The 24,752-nt window shown below is 38.0% G+C and overlaps 1 protein-coding gene across 5 annotated transcripts in view; it reads left to right on the top strand.

The window, feature by feature from the left end:
• RASA2 (RAS p21 protein activator 2) overlaps positions 1-24,752 on the top strand; it is a 126,276-nt gene that overhangs the window by 86,155 nt on the left and 15,369 nt on the right. For 4 of the 5 annotated variants that reach the window (XM_055569498.1, XM_055569500.1, XM_055569503.1 and 1 more), the window contains exons 11-19: positions 2,399-2,547; positions 4,648-4,762; positions 5,253-5,327; positions 5,768-5,891; positions 8,692-8,798; positions 12,439-12,522; positions 12,978-13,055; positions 17,022-17,095; positions 17,655-17,764. In XM_055569498.1, the coding sequence (XP_055425473.1) occupies positions 2,399-2,547; positions 4,648-4,762; positions 5,253-5,327; positions 5,768-5,891; positions 8,692-8,798; positions 12,439-12,522; positions 12,978-13,055; positions 17,022-17,095; positions 17,655-17,764 (916 nt within the window). The remainder of the gene's footprint in view (positions 1-2,398; positions 2,548-4,647; positions 4,763-5,252; positions 5,328-5,767; positions 5,892-8,691; positions 8,799-12,438; positions 12,523-12,977; positions 13,056-17,021; positions 17,096-17,654; positions 17,765-24,752) is intronic. The other variant, XM_055569499.1, reaches the window with a different exon arrangement.

Here is a 24,752-nt window from a genome sequence, read left to right as displayed (position 1 = left end):
CATTACTGGAGTGGGTAGCCGTTCCATTCTCCAGGGGATCTTCCCAACCCAGGGAACAAACCCAGGTCTCCCACATTGCAGGCAGATTCTTTACCAACTGAGCCTCCTGTGAAGCCCAAAATGAAAAGGCTAAAATAATTCTATAAATGATGAGAAAAAGATTTCAGAGTATCAGATTTTATTAAAACTATATATATATGTGAGATAAGAAAGCCTTCTTCAGCAATCAGTGCAAAGAAATAGAGGAAAATAATAGAATGGGAAAGATTAGAGATCTCTTCAAGAAAATTAGAGATACCAAGGGAACATCTCATGCAAAGATGGGCTCAATAAAGGACAGAAATGGTATGGACCTAACAGAAGCAGAAAATATTAAGAAGAGGTGGCAAGAATACACAGAACTAGACAAAAAAGATCTTCATGACCCAGATAATCACGATGGTGTGATCACTCACTTAGAGCCAGACATCCTGGAATGTGAAGTCAGGTGGGCCTTAGGAAGCATCACTACGAACAAAGCTAGTGGAAGTGATGGAATTCCAGTTGAGCTATTTCAAATCCTAAGAGATGATGCTGTGAAAGTGCTGCACTAAACATGTCAGCAAATTTGGGAAACTCAGCAGTGGCCACAGGACTGGAAAAGGTCAGTTTTCATTCCAATCCCAAAGAAAGGCAATGCCAAAGAATGCTCAAACACTGCACAATTGCATTCATCTCACATGCTAGCAAAGTAATGCTCAAAATTCTCCAAGCCAGGCTTCAGCAATATGTGAACCATGAACTTCCAGATGTTCAAGCTGGTTTTAGAAAAGGCAGAGGAACCAGAGATCAAATTGACAATGTCCACTGGATCATGGACAAAGCAAGAGAGTTCCAAAAAAACATCTATTTCTGCTTTATTAACTATGACAATGCCTTTGACTGTGTGGATCACAATAAACTGTGGAAAATTCTGAAAGAGATGGGAGCACCAGACCACCTGGCCTGCCTCTTGAGAAACCTATATGAAGGTCAGGAAGCAACAGTTAGAACTGGACATGGAACAACATACTGGTTCTAAATAGGAAAAGGAGTACATCAAGGCTGTATATTGTCACCCTGCTTATTTAACTTATGCAGAGTACATCATGAGAAACGCTGGGCTGGATGAAGTATAAGCTGGAATTAAGATTGCTGGGAGACATATCAGTAACCTCAGATATGCAGATGACACCACCCTTAAGGCAGAAAATGAAGAACTAAAGGGCCTCTTGATGAAAGTGAAAGAGGAGAGTGAAAAAGTTGGCTTAAAGCTCAACATTCAGGAAACTAAGATCATGGCATCTGGTCCCATCACTTCATGGGAAATAGATGGGGAAACAGTGGAAACAGTGGCTGACTTTATTTTTGGGGGGCTCCAAAATGACTGCAGATGGTGACTACAGCCATGAAATTAAAAGACACTTAGTCCTTGGAAGGAAAGTTACGACCAACCTAGACAGCATATTCAAAAGCAGAGACATTACTTTGCCAACAAAAGTCCGTCTAGTCAAGGCTATGGTTTTTCCTGTGGTCATGTATGGATGTGAGAGTTGGACTGTGAAGAAAGCTGAGCACCGAAGAATTGATGCTTTTGAACTGTGGTGTTGGAGAAGACTCTTGAGAGTCCCTTGGACTACAAGGAGATCCAACCAGTCCATCCTAAAGATCAGTCCTGAGTGTTCATTGGAAGGACTGATGTTGAAGCTGAAACTCCAATACTTTGGCCACCTGATACTAAGAACTGACTCATTGGATAAGACCCTGATGCTGGGAAAGATTGAAGGCAGTAGGAGAACAGGATGACAGAGTATGAGATGGTTGGATGGCATCACCGACTCAATGGACATGGGTTTGGGTGGACTCCAGGGGTTGGTGATAGACAGGGAGGCCTAGCATGCTGCAGTCCATGGGGTCACAGAGTCAGACACAACTGAGCAACTGAACTGATATGTGTGTCTAGATATACACACACATACTTTACATGTATGTATGTTTTTGTGTGTTTTATTTGAACCAGAGTACTATATACCAATATCTGCTCCAAATTTCATCTCTGATAAAAAGTTAGAAAATTATTTTTGTCAATGTTATGTGCCAGCCTGGATGGGAGAGGAGTTTGAGGGAGAATGGGTACATGCATATGTATGGCTGAGTCCCTTTGCTGTTCCCCTGACACTATCACAACATTGTTTATTAATCAGCTATACCCCAGTACAAAATAAAGTGTTTCTTTTTTTAAAGTTAAAAAATTAAATATTATACTATATAATAATTATAGTTAATGAGCATATTTGAATTACTTTTTAATGGATAGTGATTGAACATTTAATCATGCTTCTCTGATTTTGTGCTTGTTTTCCACCTTTCTGTATTCTAGCCAATATCTGCCTCAGCTGCTTACATTTTGGGTGAAATATGTCGAGATAAAAATGATGCTGTTTTGCCCCTTGTACGACTGCTGCTCCACCATGATAAACTTGTTCCTTTTGCCACTGCAGTGGCAGAACTAGACTTGAAGGAAACACAGTAAGAGTTTTATTTTATTAAGTGTTAATTATGCGCCACTGAAATTGGGCCTTAATTTAACAAAATTTTTCACAGTCTCAGTTCTTTTATATTGACCAGCTTTTCTGTAGAGAGGTCTAAAAGGACTACGTAGCAAGTAATAAAAGGCAGTTCTTCAAGTTAACAAGCAGTGTCCGCCAACAGTAAAGTTAACAAGTAATGAAGTTTTTTTTTTCCATTTAGTGTCAAAATTTCTTGTTCCTAATCTTTGCTTTGTCATTGTAATGATTCATGTGTCACAAATAAAATACCAGAAGATTTTTTTTCCCCTTATCCATTATATATATATCACCCTGATATGCACATGTGCATCACTACGAACAAAGCTAGAGGAGATGATGGAATTCCAGTTGAGCTATTTCAAATCCTAAAAGATGATGCTGTGAAAGTGCTGCACTCAATATGCCAGCAAATTTGGAAAACTCAGCAGTGGCCACAGGACTGGAAAAGGTCAGTTTTCATTCCAATCCCAAAGAAAAGCAATGCCAAAGAATACTCGAACCACCGCACAATTGCACTCATCTCACACACTAGTAAAGTAATGCTCAAAATTCTCCAAGCCAGGCTTCAGCAATACGTGAACCGTGAACTTCAAGATGTTCAAGCTGGTTTTAGAAAAGGCAGAGGAACCAGAGATCAAATTGCCAACATCCGCTGGATCATCTAAAAAGCAAGGGAGTTCCAGAAAAACAATCTATTTCTGCTTTATTGACTATGCCAAAGCCTTTGACTGTGTGGATCACAATAAACTGGAAATTCTGAAAGAGATGGGAACACCAGACCACCTGACCTGCCTCTTGAGAAACCCGTATGCAGGTCAGGAAGCAACAGTTAGAACTGGACATGGAACAACAGACTGGTTCCAAATAGGAAAAGGAGTACATCAAGGCTGTATGTTGTCACCCTGCTTATTTAACTTATATGCAGAGTACATCATGAGAAACGCTGGGCTGGAAAAAGCACAAGCTGGAATCAAGATTGCCGGGAGAAATATCAATAACATCAGATATGCAGATGATACCACCCTTTATGGCAGAAAGTGAAGAGGACCTAAAAAGCCTCTTGATGAAAGTGAAAGAGGAGAGTGAAAAAGTTGGCTTAAAGCTCAACATTCAGGAAACAAAGATCATGGCATCTGGTCCCATCACTTCATGGGAAATAGATGGGGAAACAGTGGAAACAGTGTCAGACTTTATTTTTCTGGGCTCCAAAATCACTGCAGATGGTGATTGCAGCCATGAAATGAAAAGACACTTACTCCTTGGAAGGAAAGTTATAACCAACCTAGATAGCATATTGAAAAGCAGAGACATTACTTTGCCAACAAAGGTCCGTCTAGTCAAGGCTTTGGTTTTTCCAGTAGTCATGTATGGATGTGAGAGTTGGACTGTGAAGGAAGCTGAGTGCCGAAGAATTGATGCTTTTGAACTGTGGTGTTGGAGAAGACTCTTGAGAGTCCCTTGGACTGTGAAGAGATCAGTCCTGGGTGTTCTTTGGAAGGACTGATGCTGAAGCTGAAACTCCAATACTTTGGCCACCTCATGCGAAGAGTTGACTCATTGGAAAAGACTCTGATGCTTGGAGGAATTGGAGGCCGGAGGAGAAGGGGATGACAGAGGATGAGATGGCTGGATGTCATCACCGACTCGATGGACATGAGTTTGAGTGAACTCCGGGAGTTGGTGATGGACAGGGAGGCCTGTTGTGCTGCAGTTCATGGGGTTGCAGAGTTGGACATGACTGACCGACTGAACTGAACTGATGCACATGTGTTATTAAAAGCAATCAGATGGCTTCCGGTTCCTATCAAGTCTAACACTTGTTTAGAGACACACACTACTTTTGTAGTTCAAATACAGGTTGGTTTTCTTGTTTGCTTGTTTTTTTATATTTTTGTTAAGGGATTTTTATAAGTGTGAAAATCCTTAAAGTAGCAAACTTTTAAATGGTTGGTAAAAATTATTAAAATTGTATACATGGTCAAAGTCAAATGCCTTGTTATTGATTTTACAGCCTTTGTTTATTGCACTTGGTTTTACCTTGTTTCTGTTTGTATTTCAGAGATGCAAACACAATTTTTAGAGGAAACTCCTTGGCTACCCGATGCCTGGATGAAATGATGAAAATAGTGGGAGGGCACTACCTGAAAGTAACATTAAAACCTATTTTAGATGAGGTACAGAATATACCTCAGATAATAATATTTTGTCATTCTTATAGTGTCTCTTCCATCAAGTGATCTGGTGATATCAATGACATATCCATTTATACATTACTGAAAACATAAGGCTGAACACTAAAGTAAAATAAATGATTTACTTTTCCTTTAATGTATTTTTAGTTGAATGCACATTATAATGTACTCTACATAATTATTTATTCCTTACCGGATTTATTGTAGCTAGAGTTTCAAATATGTGAAAGTTTTTTTGATATAGTTCTTTAGGTGTATACATTATCTCTGGATGAGGGTTTTAAACTTGATTACAGTTTAAATTTTTATAATTAATTTGTATGATCAGAAAAATAATAGTTATTGGGTTGGCCAGAAAGTTTCCTTATGCTGTTAATTGAAAACCCAAAAAAACTTTTTGGCCACTATGAATTTTTCATTTTTCCAAATTATTTAGAAAAGAGCATTAAATGAAAAATTACCTGTTTTCCAGATATGTGAATCCTCAAAATCCTGTGAAATTGATCCTATTAAATTGAAAGAGGGAGATAATGTAGAAAATAATAAGGTAAGCCTTTGCTATCTTTACAACTGCTTTAAAATTGGTCTTAATGGTGTATCTGTCTTTCACTTGTGTTGTAGTAATGCTGTTTGGAGGGAAGCAGTGCTTTTACTTACAGGATGCCCATACTATTAGCAGCATTGCCTCCGTTCAGTTTTCAGAATGCTGTTTCCCTGATTTCTCTTTGTATTGATTTATTCTCTGTTGCTTCCTGTGAATTTTCTTCTATACATTCACCTCTTGTATCTAACTAGTCTAAATCTAACTTATTAAATGAGGTCAGGATGAAAATTGTCCTTTCACTGAATGAATTTATAGAAGGGAAGCAAAGCTTTAGAATACTAGATAGACTAGTATATCTCATTTTCACTGCATTTTTTTCCATAAAGGGTATTGAAGATGTGTAAAAGTCAAAATCTTAATGTTCACCTTTTTAAACCTTGCAGGAGAATCTGCGCTACTATGTAGACAAGTTGTTCAGTACAATTGTCAAATCAAGTATGAGCTGCCCCACTGTAATGTGTGATATCTTTTATTCTCTAAGGCAAATGGCTACTCAAAGATTTCCTAGTAAGTGCCTTGTTTTACTAAAATATGCCATTTCTTTTACTGTATGATTTTATGTAGACTTACGTATTTGGTTTATGTAAAAGGTTTAAGGTTTTAAGTACAGTTTGTTTTTAAAAATAGTTCTAGCTCATTAATGAAATGTATGATTTAATTTAATGGCAACTTTTTACATGCCAATCAGAATCACCACTATTTTTAAGAAAGGCAAAGATTTCAAACTACATATTATATAAGTAAACATTTATACTGGGTGCTTATAAGACTATTAAATATGATAGATAAAAACACCTTTGTCATTTGTGCCAGCTGTATTTTCCACTTGCATGCATTCAAAATAGTGAGAATTTTTAGTTCCATACAACTGACTAGATTTGACAGTTTGAGAATGCTAAAGTTTTATTGGTGAGCGGTTTTTACAGAAATTACTTTAGACATTAGAAACATCTCCGTTGCAATATACCTAGAATTTTGAGGTACATATATCAATAACTGTCATGCTTTAATTTTGCAAGAGCAGCTGTGTCCAAGCTTTACTTAGCAACATTTCATAAAATTAATAGTAGCTACCTCTGGTTGTCAACACTTGAAATTATTCTGTTTATATGCATCTCTGATAAGTAAATAAACTTATTTACTATGGCTCTTTCCTGATCTGCTTGTAATGGGGGGAGGGTAAAGGAGATAAGGCAGCTACTTAAATTATCAGTCTTACCCAGCTGTGTGAAACTATAAGTTTATTTCTGTAACCATCTGAAGAGATTTTGCTACTTTATCATATTTTTCAAGTGTGCATGTGCACACAGGTGTTTGCAGTTATCTGCCCCTCCACTAAATTAACCAAAGCTAAAGTGAGCCTGAATTCTTTACCTGACAAGTAGATAAATTCAGCCCTAGACATCTTTACTAATTACAGTAAGGCTGTAAACAGTTGGCTTGAAACAAGCATACTAAACCCAGACTTTGTAACAAATATCAGGGGTAGGGGGGTGGGCAGAGACATTAAAATATAGAAGGGTGAAGTGCTAAGATTTTATTTTTAAATAGTGAGTTAGACCATAATAACCATATTGAGGGCTTAGTGAGCAGGACAGTGCTAGCCTGAATTAGCTCCTCTCTCACCTGCACACCACCACATGAGGCAGGGACGTTCTCCTTCATCAGTTAATGAAACGTAGGTTTAGGGAAGTCAAGTGATTTGCCAAATGGCCTGTGACATGGCCAGCAGGCATGCTGGGTCTCAAACCTGGGCCCAATGCACTCCAGTGTGTTACTAATCACTGTAGTCTACCCAGGGATTTTGACCTTCAATGTGCATTAGCTGTTTAATTCTTCTTTATATGGATAATCTAAAATACATTTTTTAATATTTTAAATAAATGTAAATGTATTTCCTTAACTATCTCTTTGTTGGCCTGAAATATTAACGTGTCTTCATATTCTCTGTAGACCCCAGTAGTGATAGTTTTGTTCTCATAAAGTATTTGCATTATTTTCTCATTTGTACTTAACTATCCTGGAAAGATGGGTGGGGAGCGGGGAGGAAGCAGTCACGGAAGCAAACGTTATTATATTACTATAAAGTATATTGTACTTAGTCGCTCAGTCATGTCCAACTCTTTGTGACCCCATGGCCTGCAGCCCACCAGGCTCCTCTGTCCATGGGGATTCTCCAGGCATGAGTACTGGAGTGGGTTGCCATGCCCTCCTCCAGGGTATATCTTCCCAACCCAGGGATCAAACCAAGGTCTCCTGCATTGCAAGCGGATTCTTTACCAATGAGCCACCAGGGAAGCCCATAAAGTATATTAGTATATTATTATGTAAAGAACTACATAGTAAATGACTTGGTGACTACGTGCTGAGTGGCTCAGAAGAGTTACTCACACCAAATGCAGACATTGTTTCCCTCACCACCTGCGTCTCTGCCATCTGATTGATTGTTAAGTGTTGACTCCAGTCTGAAAGCTACTCAGCTGTAGCTGAGTGATCAAAGCCACAAGTTGTCTTCAGTTCATCTGCATTTTTATAGGTAATATTGGCAGATTTTTAAAAGTAAAGATTTCTAATTATTTTGTTATACAGCCTTTGATTTTATCAAGATTTCTGAGGGGGAACTGAAACAGTATCCCGAAACTGAAGACAATCTCCTGTCCTAGTCTTAGGGGCTTCAGTATTACTACTGGATGGTGCTGCTGCTGCTGCTAAGTCAGCTCAGTCGTGTCCGACTCTGTGCGACCCCATAGACGGCAGCCCACCAGGCTCCCCCGTCCCTGGGATTCTCCAGGCAAGAACACTGGAGTGGGTTGCCATGTCCTTCTCCAGTGCATGAGAGTGAAAAGTAAAACTGAAGTCGCTCAGTCATGTCCGACTCTTAGCGACCCCATGGACTGCAAGGCTGCAGTCCAGGCTCCTCCGTCCATGGGAGTTTCCAGGCAAGAGTACTGGATAGTACTAGATACTACTTTTATTTTTGTTGTTGTAATTTCAGGAGTTTCTTCTTAGAGATGAGGAAAGAGGTATTTTTCCAAATTAAACTATTTCTCACAACCTAGCAGCTTTGCCTTTCATTTTCTTTGTTATTTCTTACTATTTTTTTTTTCAAGTTTCATTTTTTTAGTCATAGGATTTTTTCCCTTTAATTTGTTCATAACCATTACTATCATTTCATCAACTCAGTTCTTACTAGCCAGGTTATATTTATCTCCTACTAAGTTTACATGCTTTTTTCCAATACTTTTTGTCATCTTCGTTTTGTAATTCAGTGTTTTGTGCATGACATTTCACCATTTTTTTCCTGCAGATGACCCTCATGTTCAGTATTCTGCAGTGAGCAGCTTTGTATTTCTTCGTTTCTTTGCTGTAGCAGTAGTATCACCTCATACTTTTCATTTGCGACCTCATCATCCAGTAAGTGTTGTTCTTTTCAAAGCTTTATTCCATTTTTGTTTATTTTCATTAAAATAAGAAAAAACAAAATAACAGGCCAGTTGCACTTGGCTGTGTTTTCTTATAACCAGTACTTAAATTTAACTGGTTATTTTCCTTAGCCATTTCATTCTTTCAGAAAAGGCTGAGAGTCCCATTATTTTTGTTGTTAAAAGATACTTACACATGAGTAATACAGTGTTGGTGCTAGTTGCAGCTTGGTGATGGGTAGGAAGAGAGCTCATCATCTTTTCCCTCTGCTGTTGTGTACATTTGTAAATTTCTTTACAACAGGGTTGTCTTTTTTTTCTTTCATTAGTTGTAGGTTTAATCTTGCAGATAGCTTTAAATCTCACAGACATTTGAAGAGGCTCATTTCTGGAAGGTGTAGAAACTTTCATTGAAATGTAATTTGGTATCTCCATATTTACTTTTTATTCACCTGAGATATTATAAATGTTTGAAATTTAAAACTTAAGGCATGTAATCTTTTTGTTCTAAAGTCATATTTACTTAAATCTTAATCAACACTACGTAGATTGACATGTTTCTTAACATTTTGTTGTTTAGTCACTAAGTCGTGTCCAACTCTTTGCAGCCCCATGGATTGTAGCACACCAGGTTCCCCATTGTTAACATTTCAAACTCATTAATTTTGCTGTTTCTTTTTCCTTCTCATACAGTATTTTTTTGCTAAGTCTATAACCTTTTATGTTCCAAACATTTTATAATCTTATCTAATTGTTTTTTTGCTGATTTTTGTAGCAAGTAATAATAATAAAAGCCAACATTTATTTAGTGCTTGCTTTGCACTACACCTTGGTCTAAGTACTTTACATGTTGTAACTTAGTTCTCCCAGTAACCTTATGAGGTAGGTTCTGTTATAATCTTCATTTGTAGATAAAGTGAAAGTTGCTCAGTCATGTCCAACTCTTTGCAACCCCATGGACTGTATAGTCCATGGGATTCTCTAGGCCAGAATACTGGAGTCCCTTCTCCAGGGGATCTTCCCAACCCAGGGATCAAACCTAGGTCTCCCACATTGCAGGCAGATTTTTTACCAGCTGAGCCACAAGGGAAGCCCCATTTATAGATTAGAAAACCACAATTCAAGAACTTATTTAGGGTCATACAATTAAAATATTACGATTTGATCTCACTTAGTTTGAACTGGATTAAATGAGAATTCTGGCCCATTCAGTCCTCCCAGACTATGAACTTACCCGTGTTCCTTACTGCCTCTTAGCAGGTCAGGTGTGTGAACACCTGCAGTGTATTCAATGCTGTGCTCAGCCCTGGAGAGGCATTGATGAGGAGGACACACCTTCCCCTCAGGAAACTTGCTAATACAGTGTAGGGGAGACACAGAGGTTTTGTAGTTAAACTAGGCTCTGAAGGCCACCTCTCCTCTTAGCAACTACACATTGGCCACTCATTTAACTTGAGAACTGAGTATAACCACACTGCTGTGGTAGTAACACACCTTTTCTTGTCAAAGAATGAATGATCTGTGAGTAGCTGCAGTGGACCAGTGTGCTTTGTCTTTTCTGTGGTTCTGTACAGAGCTCTGGAGCAGCGAAAGCATGATGGCATTCTGGACAGAAACAGAACTCCTACCTCTGAACATGTGACCTTGCCTTGTATTCAGACTTGGATTTGCATATCCCTATAACAAATGGGTTGCAGTAAAATCCTTCTGATCACAGACTCTGTATTTTAGGTCACCTTTCTAATCAGTATGCCAGAAGGACTGCTTCATACTGTCATATAACTTTATTGTTTGTTTTTATTTTATTTTATTTTTTTTATTGTTTGTTTTTAAATGAACCTTTCCTTCTAATTGGGGAAATAAGGCAAACACATACGACACAGTCTAAAACTGCAAGCATAAATCTAGCACCTGATTAGTACCAGGTGAGCAGTACAGACAGTTCATACTACAGAAATTGAGAGCAAGGAATAATCCTGGTGACCTGAGAGTGATGACATTGTCAGGACCAGTAATGAAAGTTACAGAGTGATTGAAGAGGAGAACCACCATTTAGAGGTTCTTTGAATTTTGAGAAGTCAATTTTAGTAGAGGAGAAAAGAAGAAAATCCAATTGAAAAAGATTAAGGAATAAGTAGATGAATGCAGTTTTACCCAAATTTGAGCAGGGAAGTCTTGATGAAATTCAGTTCAAATTCAGCTTGTTAGCAGATTGTTAAGAATTTTATATTCTTCAAAGGCAGAGAATTGGAGGGACCTTTTATAGATATAATGGAATCCTGGATGTTGTAGCTAAAATGTTTTCTGAATAACCATAATTAAGGTGTGTAACTATTTCATAAGTATATCATAACTTATCATATCTCAGATATTCCTTCTTTTTCAGAATTGCCTTACATCCTTAGCCATCTCGTCACCTCACAGTCACTGTCTATTTTCAGTGTGGTGATACTAAAATATTAAGGAATATCAACCACTTTAGTTTACAAAAGCATTTCTGTATCTAAATTTTCTTGAATATGTCTTTTGATGGCAGATACTGTTTATCTGAATCTCCAGAACAAAAAAACATGTTTTTATATAGTGATAGAGGAATTAGTTATACAAAATGTATGGATGTGTGAAAACTCATCAGACTATATACATTTAAAATTTGTTCATTTCACTGTAAGTAAATTATACCTCAATTAGAAAGAAAAAAAAAAGGCAGCAGCAAGGAGGATTTGTTAGGGAACACTATTTGGTCATTTTATTTATATTTACTTCTTTCTAGCAGACAGCCCTGGAAAACACCTTGGATTGTAGACTCAAATAGTTACTTTCTGCTAAAATCGTACATGAACTGAATGATTTCTCATTTCCTAAGCTGAAGTTAGGTTTTTGTTTCCGTGGTAAAAACAATTGATTGCAGAAGCCATAAGATTATTGAATATGCTTACAAGTGGGTTGAGTACAAAAAATTTGGAAATTGCCATTTTAAGTCATAAAGTAAAAAGAAGTAGATGCCATTGACATTCCAAAAGTAAATAAAATTTTTTTTAGGTAGTCCCATCTATCATACTGTGCTGCTGCTGCTGCTAAATCGCTTCAGTCTTGTCTGACTCTGTGCGACCCAATGGACGGCAGCCCACCAGGCTCCCCCGTCCCTGGGATTCTCCAGGCAAGAACACTGGAGTGGGTTGCCATTTCCTTCTCCAGTGCATGAAAGTGAAAAGTGAAAGTGAAAGTGAAGTCGTGTCTGTCTCTTCGCGACCCCATGGACTGTAGCCTACCAGGCTCCTCTGTCCATGGATTTTCCAGGCAAGAGTATTGGAGTGGGGTGCCATTGCCTTCTCCGCTACCATACTGTACCCCTCCCTAAAAAATAATTGATTAAATTATGACTTTCAAAAGTAACACATCATTAGATATATTTACTTCAGGAGGGATTATCAATTACATATGGCTTCTTTAGTCTTTTAATTCCTTAGTCCAGTGAGTTGTACCCATCTTTTGCTATGTTTTAACTGGTTTGAATGAACATTTTTGAGTCACTGTTTAAGAGCAGTGTAGCCCATTCACTCTACTTTTTACACAAATTCTATTCCTTGAAAACCTAACAAGACTTTTTGTGTCTTTTCTATGTTCTTTAGGATCCACAGACAATCAGAACATTAACTCTTATCTCAAAAACTATTCAGACTTTGGGAAGCTGGGGGAGTCTGTCCAAAAGCAAGGTGAGTGTTACTTTGTATTGCTTTGTGTTCACACTTCTAAATGTTGTTAAACCCTATGATCCTTGCTCCCTCACTGCTCACTCCCTTCCAAATTAAAAACAAAGCAAAATCAAAAAACTATATATATAGAGAGAGATGCGATAGTTGTCTTTTATATGTCTTATCTTAGTCACCTGTTAAAGAAGACAGTTTCATTTAAACTAATGTGTCTAAGATGGGGTAGAGGGTCTAATTAACAGATGTAAGAGCCTTGTCTTTATCTTGTTGTGCCATAATCATCAGGCAGCTCTTGAGAAAAATCTTTAGCTCCAAACCCCATAACTCTCTTGAAATATATGATTGAACCCCTTTAGGCCCTAATCCTAAGCTTAAAAATACAGCCCATTATATTCTGTATTTTTAGTTCTCTACTTAACATATATAAGTTCTGTGTGTGTGTGTGTTTTTTTTTTTAGTCAAGTTTCAAAGAGACATTCATGTGTGAATTTTTCAAAATGTTTCAAGAAGAAGGCTATATTATGGCAGTTAAAAAGGTAATGATTGTTTTACTCTGGAAATATTAATTTATCAAATAGCATTAGGGAAATAACATTTTATATTGTTCCTGGGAACCAATCCCCAGTTTAAAAAAATACATTTAAACTATCTGTCAAATATAAAAAGGCTGTCTTTTGCGGCTGTTCTCCCTCCATACATAACTATGGGTTTTTTAGCTATGGGAATACCTAAATGAGTTTTAGCAACACTAATTATAAATATCTAGAGTTAAGATTTCTTAACAGCAGCACCGTTGACAGTTTGGTTGGGTAATTCTTACTGTGAGGGGCTTTTTTGTGCGTTGTAAAATGTTTAGCAGCAGCCCTGGCCTCTACTATTAGATGCAAGTAGCATAGTCCCGGTTTTCACAACTAAAAATGTCTGTCTCTAAGCATTGCCAAAAGTCCCCTGAGGAACAAAATTGCCTCTGATTGAGGATCTCTGGTCTCGGGAGAAAGGCTTAATGGTACCTGGTATAAAGTGGGCACTTAATTGACACGGGAAAAAATATATGAATTATTGAATATCTCATATACAGTATAGGCTTGTGGTTAGTAACCTGAGGAAGGTTAATTTAATATGTATGAAAGCCTACAGTATATAATATCCTAACAAAAGGCCTACAACAAACCACAGTTGCTATACTTAGAAGCTGAGAATGTTTTGAGAAGATTTTTAGTTTCTGAGTCTTTAGTTCTGAGTCATCCCAAACAAAATACGCCATTGTTATAAAACCCTAAAAATTTGTAAGGGAAAGTTATTTTGAAGTATATCTAAGCTTAGCTTGAAGAAAGTACTGTCTTATTTTTCACAATTCTCACTTAATGAATCCAAACTAACAAGGTCAGATTTTAAAGATTGCATTCAAGTTCTGTAGTGATTCACTGGTGACCAAGGGGTTGCTAAGAGTCAGACAGGACTGAGCGACTTGACTTTCACTTTTCACTTTCATGCACTGCAGAAGGACATGGCAGCCCACTCCAGTGTTCTTGCCTGGAGATTGCCAGGGACGGGGGAGCCTGGTGGGCTGCCGTCTATGGGGTCATACAGAGTCAGACACGACTGAAGCGATTTAGCAGTGGCAGCAGCAGCCAAGAGTATATTTTGTTGAAGAGCACATTTTGTTTGTATTTTTGTGTGTGCACTTTAAAAATTCTTACAGAGACTCGTGAATGAAAATGATTATTGAAAAAATTAAAGCCAGTTGGAACTTCTTCATCTAGAATAACAATGTAAGTTCAGCCAAAAAATATATATATATATTTATTTAAGCAGTGATTGAATGCTTTTGAGGAAGAAGTCTTTCAAAAGAATATGCAGAGTGGTACAGTGGGTGAGAATCTGCCTGCCAGTGTGGGGGACACAGGTTCAATCCCTGCTCTGGGAAGATTCCATGTCCTGCGGAACAGCTAAGCTCACACGCCACAACTCCTGACGCCTGCACGCATAGCCCACAAGCCGTGACTTCTCTTCTGCGTGCTGTAGCTTCTAACGCCCGTGTGCCTAGAGCCTGTTCTCTGCCACAAAAGAAGCCACTGCCACGAGAAGGCCACACACCACAACCAAAGAGGGCCCACATGTAGCAGCAAAGACCCAGCACATCCAAAATGGAAAATAAATAAGTAATTTAAAAGAAAAAAAGGTAACTCACATATCCCCTTTAAAAAAAACACACGCTAAAAAACGTTCAAAAAAAAAAAGAATATGCAAAGAACAAGCTGGCTTTTTTATTTTTAGGACATTGTTGAAACAGTTGTGGGACAGTGTAGGCAGACTTCTGTTGGCAAGATTATAATGTACTGTCTTTTGTTTGGGGGCTGTTTTTCCATTTCCATGACCTAGGCTCTGGCAGCATCTGATTTCTTTTTGCTGATACAATCATCAGAATGTGTGTAGTGGGTAATGTCAGTGGAGAAAGTATTTAAGGGTGTCAGGAGTTTAGTCTGCTCATGATCTGCTCTGAGTCACCCACTCATGTTCCCGTGAACTATCACTGTGGTACATCTCCTGTCTCAGATTTGTATAGGATATTTTGCCCTAACATATGAATTTTATTATTTACTGGCTAAATCTAGACATGTGCAGCACTAGGAATAGCAAAAGCTTATGAAACCCAATTTCTTATTTAATTAGTAGTACTCTCACTAATGACATTGGTCACTGCTCCAGAAGAGAATAGTTTATAACTCTGAATCCTATACTTAATTTCCACAAAGTCTAGGAAGAATACCAGAATAGGTCTATAAACAGGTTGACCATATAATTTAGTGTCCAAACCTACAAAGTTTTCAAGAATAAAAAGAAGTACTTTGATTATGCCAGGACCAAAGTTGTAGACAGAATGGCCCTGAACAAATTGAGGCCTGTGTTCACCCTGCCTAGAGTCTACCTTAATTATTATGTTTCCTTTTGCTTTATATTTACCTCATATTCCTTAACAGTATAACAAATAAGTAATAAATTTAATAACTATAAATAAATAATAAATATTAAATAAGAAAATTAGTGCCCACAGGCAAACACTAAGAAATAAAATATTCAAGTAATTCTTTATCACTCCATTAGTGGATGGTCCATTTGTGAGAACTGAAGACGTAATAGGACACTTCTTTAGTTCCCTTGAATACTTCTTCTTTGTCACCCACATATGCTTCAAAAGAAACTCTGTCCTTGTTCTTTTACTTACCAAGATTTCTTCCAGCAAACTTGAAGTAAACATTATACTGGAAAATACCACAAATGGAGATTCTCATGGGCACTCGATAGCCAGTCTTAGGAGAAAATGACTGTGCCCACAAATTCTACTTTAGATTATTCACTGTCATCCTTACTGGAATGTACTTTGTTTTTGTTTTAAACCCTAAGCGGGACAACACAGAAAAGTATAAAGGAAAAAACAAGGACTAAACAAATAGTTCACTTGTGGGGCAAAATAGGAGTCTTTTCTAAGAACAGGAATTGTCCCTGAACCCTGAATTTTCCTCTGCTATGAAGAGAAGGCCACATGTCAGGAATCTGTTGACCAGTTGAGGTAACATATTCATGAAGCCGAATGCTGCTCATTGGGTGGTTTGCCATTGCTGGATTTGGGTAATCCAGATTTTCTTGAGCCACCACATTCTCACATTTTCCATAGGAAGTTTATAAATGGTTATTAGATTTCCAGGTTATTCCAGAGAACCCAAATTATACTTTAGTCATAACTGAAAATATTAGCTCTGAGGGCTGAAGTCAATTATATATAATAAAAGTCAGCAAATTTTTCTGTAAGGGCCAGTGAGTAAATACTTCAGACTGATGGCCACGTAAAAGGCCGTGCTGCATATTTCGCTATGATTTTACAACTCTTTAAAAATTTTAAAAATGTTCTTAGCTTGTGGGCCTTGCAAAAACCAGTTGAATCTGGCCTGCTGAACTATAGTTTGATGATCCCTGACCCACAATATAGGTTCACAACCTGTGTCAAAAATCTTTGGGAACAGAAGTATTTCAGAATTCAGTTTTTCAGAGCTTTGAAAGATAATAAGTATATGCTATATATTATAGGGGCTCACATTATAACACCCCATAATCAAACATATCAATGTTTATGTAGCATATTAGTGAATATCCACCCTAAGTAGGATAAATACAGGCTTTAAATAGCCTTTCCCCAGTTCACGTTAAGTTACTGTAAGTGAGTTTACTGTAAATCAGAAGCAAAAAGGTCTGTGTACTCAGAACTGTATAGGTTTCAGAGTTGCAGTTAAGGGATTGTGGGTTGAGTTATTCCTATAGGGACACATATTCTGGGTTTTAAGTAACTTTAAGCTGTATTTTGGGGTCTCCTCTACAATTAAATATGTGTTTTGCTTTGTTCCGTAATGAAGAACTTCACTATATTATCTATCTGTGACACTGATAAACTGAATTTATGACGTACCTTATCACAAAGTGTAACATTTGCCCCTTTCTTCATTTAGTTCTTGGATGAAATTTCATCTACTGAAACTAAAGAATCCAGTGGTACAAGTGAGCCTGTGCACCTGAAAGAAGGGTAATTTAATGAAATTAGATATTAAAGTCATATTTCAGTATAGACAGTAAGTAAGTACAAAGAGCATGGGTGCAGAAGTAAAGAAGACTGGGTTTTGTTCTGTGCTAAAACTGCCCATAACATCAGTCAGGTAATTCATCCTCACTGTCCTATTAACTTCATGCCATACGGACATGACTTCTTTCCATACAGTGCGAGAGTTGTTTTCAAAAATAGTGAGATTGTGGGTGTTAGAGTACTTTGAAAAAAAGTAACAGCATTGTTCAGTCTTAGTGTTTTCATTGAAAGTTAAAGGGGAAAATTACTCATTTGGCCTTTTTAGTTCTGGATAGGACAGTTGTAAATATTAAGTTATTTGAAGATTTTATTCCCTTAGTATGGCCAAAATAAATGTAGCAGTTATAGATGGCAAAGACGTTTCATCTACTTAATATAGTCTTTGACAACTGTTCATGTCATTTAAAATTAAAAGAGGAAATGACTGTGCAAATTTTTTTTTTGTTTTGGATTAATTCTTTTAATATTTGTAGCTAAATGTTTACATCTGTTGTTTTGGCAGTGAGATGTATAAAAGAGCTCAGGGAAGAACTCGGATTGGAAAAAAGAATTTCAAGAAACGGTGGTTCTGCTTAACAAGCAGAGAGCTCACCTACCACAAGCAGCCAGGTAGTTGTGTTTATGCCTTTCTGTGGGGTCTCCTCCTGCTTCCCAGTGAAGATGTCTTTTCCCGCTGCTCAGTGTGACTGGTGAACCTTTTTACTAACGGTAATAGTTTATGGTTTCTTACAGTGACGCATACACCCTAAAAATATAATAAATATGTGACTAATGACACCATGTAAATAACATTTTTTCTCTTACATTGACTGTCTTGTGTTACTTAAAAATGATGTTCCTACAGTATGCTCTGTTTTCTAAAAACCCATGGTAAATCCATTTTTTTTTAAATTAGTATATAAGGAACAACAGTTAGATATTTTAGAACTTAGAGGTTTCTTTAACTTCCAGAATCAGATTGGTAAGAATCAGTTTCTAATAAATGAGAGTGTTTCAGTAGTTTGCCAGAAATTCCCACAGTTATACCATAGACAGTGTTTCCTATTCAGTTAAAACATTCATTCATTTATATTAGCCCGGCTAACTCTTAAGATGAAAATTCTAGTAATTTGCCTCCTGAAAAGGCACAAATTGTCTTTCTGGGTAAAGAAAGCCATCTTCCTATAGTGTGATTTGAGAGTTTCAGAGAGGGAAAGTTTGTCCCTCAGTGGACTGACATAATGCTTATCATCTCTGCCTTTTGAGTGTATTCCTTTGGGGTAAAGCATTATCCATAGAAGGCCACTAGCCTCTGATATCTTGGCAAGAACTTAGTATCTTGATCATAGGTCACATACAGTAAAATCTCTTCTATTTGAAGTGATCAGGACCCAAAGCGTCACTTAGCCGAAAAGGTCAGTTAAAGCAAGAATCACTTTAAGACAACAAGAACAAAAGATGCATGCATAGCTTAAGTAGTTATATGTTTGTTTACCAGTCTTTTGATAGAGAGCCAAGATCTTTTTCTTGGTTGATTTCTCCAAAGTGAAGCTGGAAATTATTAATAAATACTTGAAAAGTGATCCAATTATAGAATCCTTTTAGAGTCATAATAGTTACCCTAAGCTTTTGCCACTGTCTCACAATCATATAAATCAATTTGATTTGTGTGGGTGCTGGTCTCCTTTTTTGAAGAGCTTTTCAGAGTGCCTGATTTTCAGATAAATATTTGCCTCTTGGTGTCACTTACTGTGTCACTTTACATAATGTTAAGTAAATTATAATTACAGCATGGAAAAATGGCATAAAGTCTGGGAACAAACCTAGTGGACTCTGTAATCAAAACGGCCTAACCAGTGGAAATCAAAGGGTACAAGCTTAATAGAACCCTAGCAGCCACAAGGATTCAGTGTCTCATGAGCATCACTCAGGATGTTTCACAGAGGAAATGGAGTCTTGGTTAATCTGTGAAATCTGTTAGGTGAAGAGTGTCTGGTATAAATTCTGAAATGATAAACACTAGACATAAGATACTTTCAAGAGAATGTCCTTTCAGTTAAGTATGGGTGCTTCAGTAGAGATTCTTAAGGAGGAAAGTGAAAAGAAATTTTGTTTCATAATTCCTTAGAATCTTTAGCCAGAATGACCAAATATGTCCAAATACAGTAGTAAGACACATGAAGCCAGATGCACTATATTTTTAGGCACCTAGATGTTTTGTTGTGGAATATGAATATTCTAATGACTAAAGATCAACAGGCTGCATCCCTGCACTTCCAGACAGCATTCTTTAAGCTACACATTTCTTAAAGTTTTAGTGGTTATAGTTTATATTGAATACTATATAAATGCTCTCACATATATAGTAACATTTTAATAATAGCTGGTGTAATATGCTGATTATGTTTTCATAAGTTAGTCATTCTCTATGAATAAATTGGCTATTTTCTCCTCGTTTAAAGTATTTTCTAATCTAAACCAATATTCTGAAGTCTTTGCTTTAAGACTTTAGGAATCAGATGATAGTTTCAGATCCTTTTCCTCTAGAAAAAAATACATGTACACACAAGAGACACAAAGTCTCACATATAATTCCAGGAAGTTCATAGTTCCAGAGGCTATGCACAGTTCTTAGGAACTTCTGTTCTATCCAGTGATCTTAGGAGGATAAAATTCTGTAGAATGATTAGATTGGTCTAAGCTATAGAATAGACACATTGGAAGTTCCATTATTTTCAGGCCTTAAGAAATTTAACATGTTGGAATGGCATTGGAGGAATGAGCTCTCTTACATGAAGTTTCGAGATTATTTACCAAAGCCAACAGTTTTAAGCACCCATGCTTTTTGTTTTTAACTGTTTTGTTGGATTTTTCCAAAATGTATTACATGCTTCCCTGCCTTCTAAAAAAGAGTTCATTGAACGTAAGTTAACATTTTCTAGATGACTTGGGGCTCTCATTGATAATGTTAATTATCATTTAGTACTCTGATTTAGTGATGTTTTCAGGGCTGCTTATGGATGTGTGCAGCTGTTTACTTCCCAGCTACATGCCTTGGACTGCTGTGCTATTTTGTGTTCCTGTGTTTGCTTTATACAGTTTTTCATTGTCCCCTTTATGTTCAGCCTGTCACCTTAAGTTTCTTGTGCTGTCAGTGAATGGTAATGTAACATCTCACTCCCATCTTTACCCCCAATTCCATTTTTACTGCTAATATACTGTGAGTAAAGATGTAGGTACTGTGTTTGTTAAAATTATGCATATGATTAAAAGGCTTTGAACATTTCAGGACTTTCCTCTGTGACTAAAATACATAGGCTTTGGATTCTCCCTTTGGTTGCTCTGCAAATGTTTTGCTTACTTCCTGGTTCCTTGCAATTTTCTGCATAGCTAAGACTGCTAGTTAAGTAGTTTCTTATTACACTTTATGACTTTGGTGTTTCAAAGAGTGCCTCCCAGATATTCTGTAACATAGCTTTAAATCATTGAGTCTTCCACTGTTTGCTCCTACTGGATACTAATATTCTGAACGAAGTATTTCTGTCACTTAGAATCAAATAAAAGATTCTTTTTCTAATTTACTAGAAAAATAATTAGAATTCTCTCAGTTTTAAGGGTTTTTCTCAAATTAGTTAAAATTTGATGCCCACTTAGTAATCAGTTCAGTCGCTCAGTCATGTCCGACACTTTGCGGCCCCGTGAATCACAGCATGCCAGGCCTCCCTGTCTATCACCAACTCCCAGAGTTCACTCAGACTCTCGTCCATCGAGTCAGTGATGCCATCCAGCCATCTCATCCTCTGTCGTCCCCTTCTCCTGCCACCAATCCCTCCCAGCATCAGAGTCTTTTCCAATGAGTCAATTCTTTGCATGAGGTGGCCAGAGTACTGGAGTTTCAGCTTTAGCATCATTCCTTCCAAAGAAATCCCAGGGCTGATCTCCTTCAGAATGGACTGGTTGGATCTCCTTGCAGTCCAAGTGCCTCTCAAGAGTCTTCTCCAACACCACAGTTCAAAAGCATCAATTCTTCGGCGCTCAGCCTTCTTCACAGTCCAACTCTCACATCCATACATGACCACAGGAAAAACCATAGCCCTGACAGACTGTCCTTTGTTGGCAAAGTAATTCCTCTGCTTTTGGATATGCTATCTAGGTTGGTCATAACTTTTCTTCCAAGGAGTAAGCATCTTTTAATTTCATGGCTGCAGTCACCATCTGCAGTGATTTTGGAGCCCAAAAAAATAAAGTCTAACACTGTTTCCACTGTTTCCCCATCTATTTCCCATGAAGTGATGGGACCAGATGCCATGATCTTTGTTTTCTGAATGTTGAGCTTTAAGCCAACTTTTTCACTTTGCTCTTTCACTTTCATCAAGAGGCTTTTGAGTTCCTCTTCACTTTCTGCCCTAAGGGTGGTGTCATCTGCATATCTGAGGTTATTGATATTTCTCCCGGCAATCTTGATTCCAGCTTGTGCTTTTTCCAGCCCAGCATTTCTCATGATGTACTCTGCATAGAAGTTAAATAAGCAGGGTGACAATATACAGCCTGGACGTACTCCTTTTCCTATTTGGAACCAGTCTCTTGTTCCCATGTCCAGTTCTAACTATTGCTTCCTGACCTGCATATAGGTTTCTTAAGAGGCAGGTCAGGTGGTCTGGTATTCCCATCTCTTTCAGAATTTTCCACAGTTTGTGAACCACATAGTCAAAGGCTTTGGCATAGTCAATAAAGCAGAAATAGATGTTTTTCTGGAATGAGGTTCGTGACATTGTACAGGAGACGGGGATCAAGACCATCCCCATGGAAAAGAAATGCAAAAAAGCAAAATGGCTGTCTGGAGAGGCCTTACAAATAGCTGTGAAAAGAAAAGAAGCGAAAAGCAGAGGAGAAAAGGAAAGATACAAACATCTGAATGCAGAGTTCCAAAGAATAGCAAGAAGAGATAAGAAAGCCTTCTTCAGCAATCAATGCAAAGAAATAGAGGAAAACAACAGAATGGGAAAGACTAGAGATCTCTTCAAGAAAATCAGAGATACCAAAGGAACATTTCATGCAAAGATGGGCTCGATAAAGGGCAGAAATGGTATGGACCTAACAGAAGCAGAAGATATTAAGAAGAGATGGCAAGAATACACAGAAGAACTGTACAGAAAAGATCTTCATGACCCAGATAATCACGATGGTGTGATCACTCACCTAGAGCCAGACATCCTGGAATGTGAAGTCAAGTGGGCCTTAGAAAACATCACTACGAACAAAGCTAGTGGAGGTGATGGAATTCCAGTTGAGCTATTTCAAATCCTGAAAGATGATGCTGTGAAAGTGCTGCACCCAATATGCCAGCAAATTTGGAAAACTCAGCAGTGGCCACAGGACTCGAAAAGGTCAGTTTTCATTCCAATCCCAAAGAAAAGCAATGCCAAAGAATGCTCAAACTACCGCACAATTGCACTCACACGCTAGTAAAGTCATGCTCAAAATTCTCCAAGCCAGGCTTCAGCAGTATGTGAACCGTGAACTTATTGATGTTCAAGCTGGTTTTAGAAAAGGCAGAGGAACCAGAGATCAAATTGCCAACATCCGCTGGATCATGGAAAAAGCAAGAGAGTTCCAGAAAAACATCTATTTCTGCTTTATTGACTATGCCAAAGCCTTTGACTGTGTGGATCACAATAAACTGTGGAAAATTCTGAAAGAGATGGGAATACCAGACCACCTGATCTGCCTCTTAAGGAACCTATATGCAGGTCAGGAAGCAACAGTTAGAACTGGACATGGAACAACAGACTGGTTCCAAATAGGAAAAGCAGTACGTCAAGGCTGTATATTGTCACCCTGTTTATTTAACTTACATGCAGAGTACATCATGAGAAACGCTGAACTGTAAGAAACACAAGCTGGAATCAAGATTGCCAGGAGAAATATCAATAACCTCAGATATGCAGATGACACCACCCTTAGGGCAGAAAGTGAAGAGGAACTCAAAAGCCTCTTGATGAAAGTGAAAGAGGAGAGTGAAAAAGTTGGCTTAAAGCTCAACATTCAGAAAACGAAGATCATGGCATCTGGTCCCATCACTTCATGGGAAATAGATGGGGAAACAGTGAAAATAGTGTCAGACTTTATTTTTTTGGGCTCCAAAATCACTGCAGATGGTGACTGCAGCCATGAAATGAAAAGATGCTTACTCCTTGGAAGAAAAGTTATGACCAACCTAGATAGCATATTCAAAAGCAGAGACATTACTTTGCCAACAAAAGTCCATCTAGTCAAGGCTATGGTTTTTCCAGTGGTCATGTATGGATGTGAGAGTTGGACTGTGAAGAAGGCTGAGCGCCGAAGAATTGATGCTCTTGAACTATGGTGTTGGAGAAGACTTTTTTTTTTTTTTAATTTTATTTTATTTTTAAACTTTACATAATTGTAATAGTTTTGCCAAATATCAAAATGAATCCGCCACAGGTATACATGTGTTCCCCATCCTGAACCCTCCTCCCTCCTACCTCCCCATACCATCCCTCTGGGTCGTCCCAGTGCACCAGCCCCAAGCATCCAGTATTGTGCATCGAACCTGGACTGGCAACTTGTTTCATACATGATATTTTACATGTTTCAAGAGTCCCTTGGACTGCAAGGAGATCCAACCAGTCCATTCTGAAGGAGATCAGCCCTGGGATTTCTTTGGAAGGAATGATGCTAAAGCTGAAACTCCAGTACTTTGGCCACCTCATGCGAAGAGTTGACTCATTGGAAAAGACTCTGATGCTGGGAGGGATTGGGGGCAGGAGGAGAAGGGGACGACAGAGGATGAGATGGCTGGATGGCATCACCGACTCGACGGACATGAGTCTGAGTGAACTCCGGGAGTTGGTGATAGACAGGGAGGCCTGGCGTGCTGTGATTCACAGGGTTGCAAAGAGTCGGACACGACTGAGCAACTGATCTGATCTGATCTTGCTTTTTCCATGGTCCAGCAGAGTAAGCAACTAATCTTCAATATCACAAAACTAACGTGGTAAATGAATATCATAGGGCATTCATTTGTCCAGCTATCACCATGATTACCTTGACAGTTTGGATGGATCTGTGTGCCTGTGATTACGGTTTTATATTGCTCTACTGTAATGTGGTCATCTTCTACAAGTAGTTCTTCCAGTTGTATGCTGTAATCAGATGTTACCCACGTTGCAGCCTTTTCCCATCTCTCGGTGCAGCCTCATCTTTTGCATTCTCCGTGTGTCGCTTTGCCAGGTTGACTCTTGAAGTTCCTTTCAGTTGTGCTCTTTTACATTCATGCTTTTGCATTTGCTCTGTCTAGAAATCTTTCTTTCCTTCTTTACCTGTGTAATTTGTTGTCCTTTAAGCCTCAGATCAAATGTCAGCTCTTTATGGAAGTCATTTTCATAAAGCTCTGGCTACTTCAGTTGGGCATTCTCTTACTATATTTCTGTAGCATGTTAGTGGTAACTTCTGTCACAGTGTGTGGTCATTACTTTTATGTCTTTCACCCTAGTCTTTCACGATCCTCAGTGGGTAAGGACCATGTTTTTACTGCTCTCATTAGGCATTTATTAATTTGTAATAAATGGTATTCTTCAGAAAACACCATGTCTTCCAG

The sequence above is a fragment of the Bubalus kerabau genome, chromosome 2 (genome assembly GCF_029407905.1).
Source record: "Bubalus kerabau isolate K-KA32 ecotype Philippines breed swamp buffalo chromosome 2, PCC_UOA_SB_1v2, whole genome shotgun sequence".
Lineage (NCBI taxonomy): Eukaryota > Metazoa > Chordata > Mammalia > Artiodactyla > Bovidae > Bubalus > Bubalus kerabau.
This window is presented reverse-complemented; position numbering and strand designations above follow the sequence as displayed.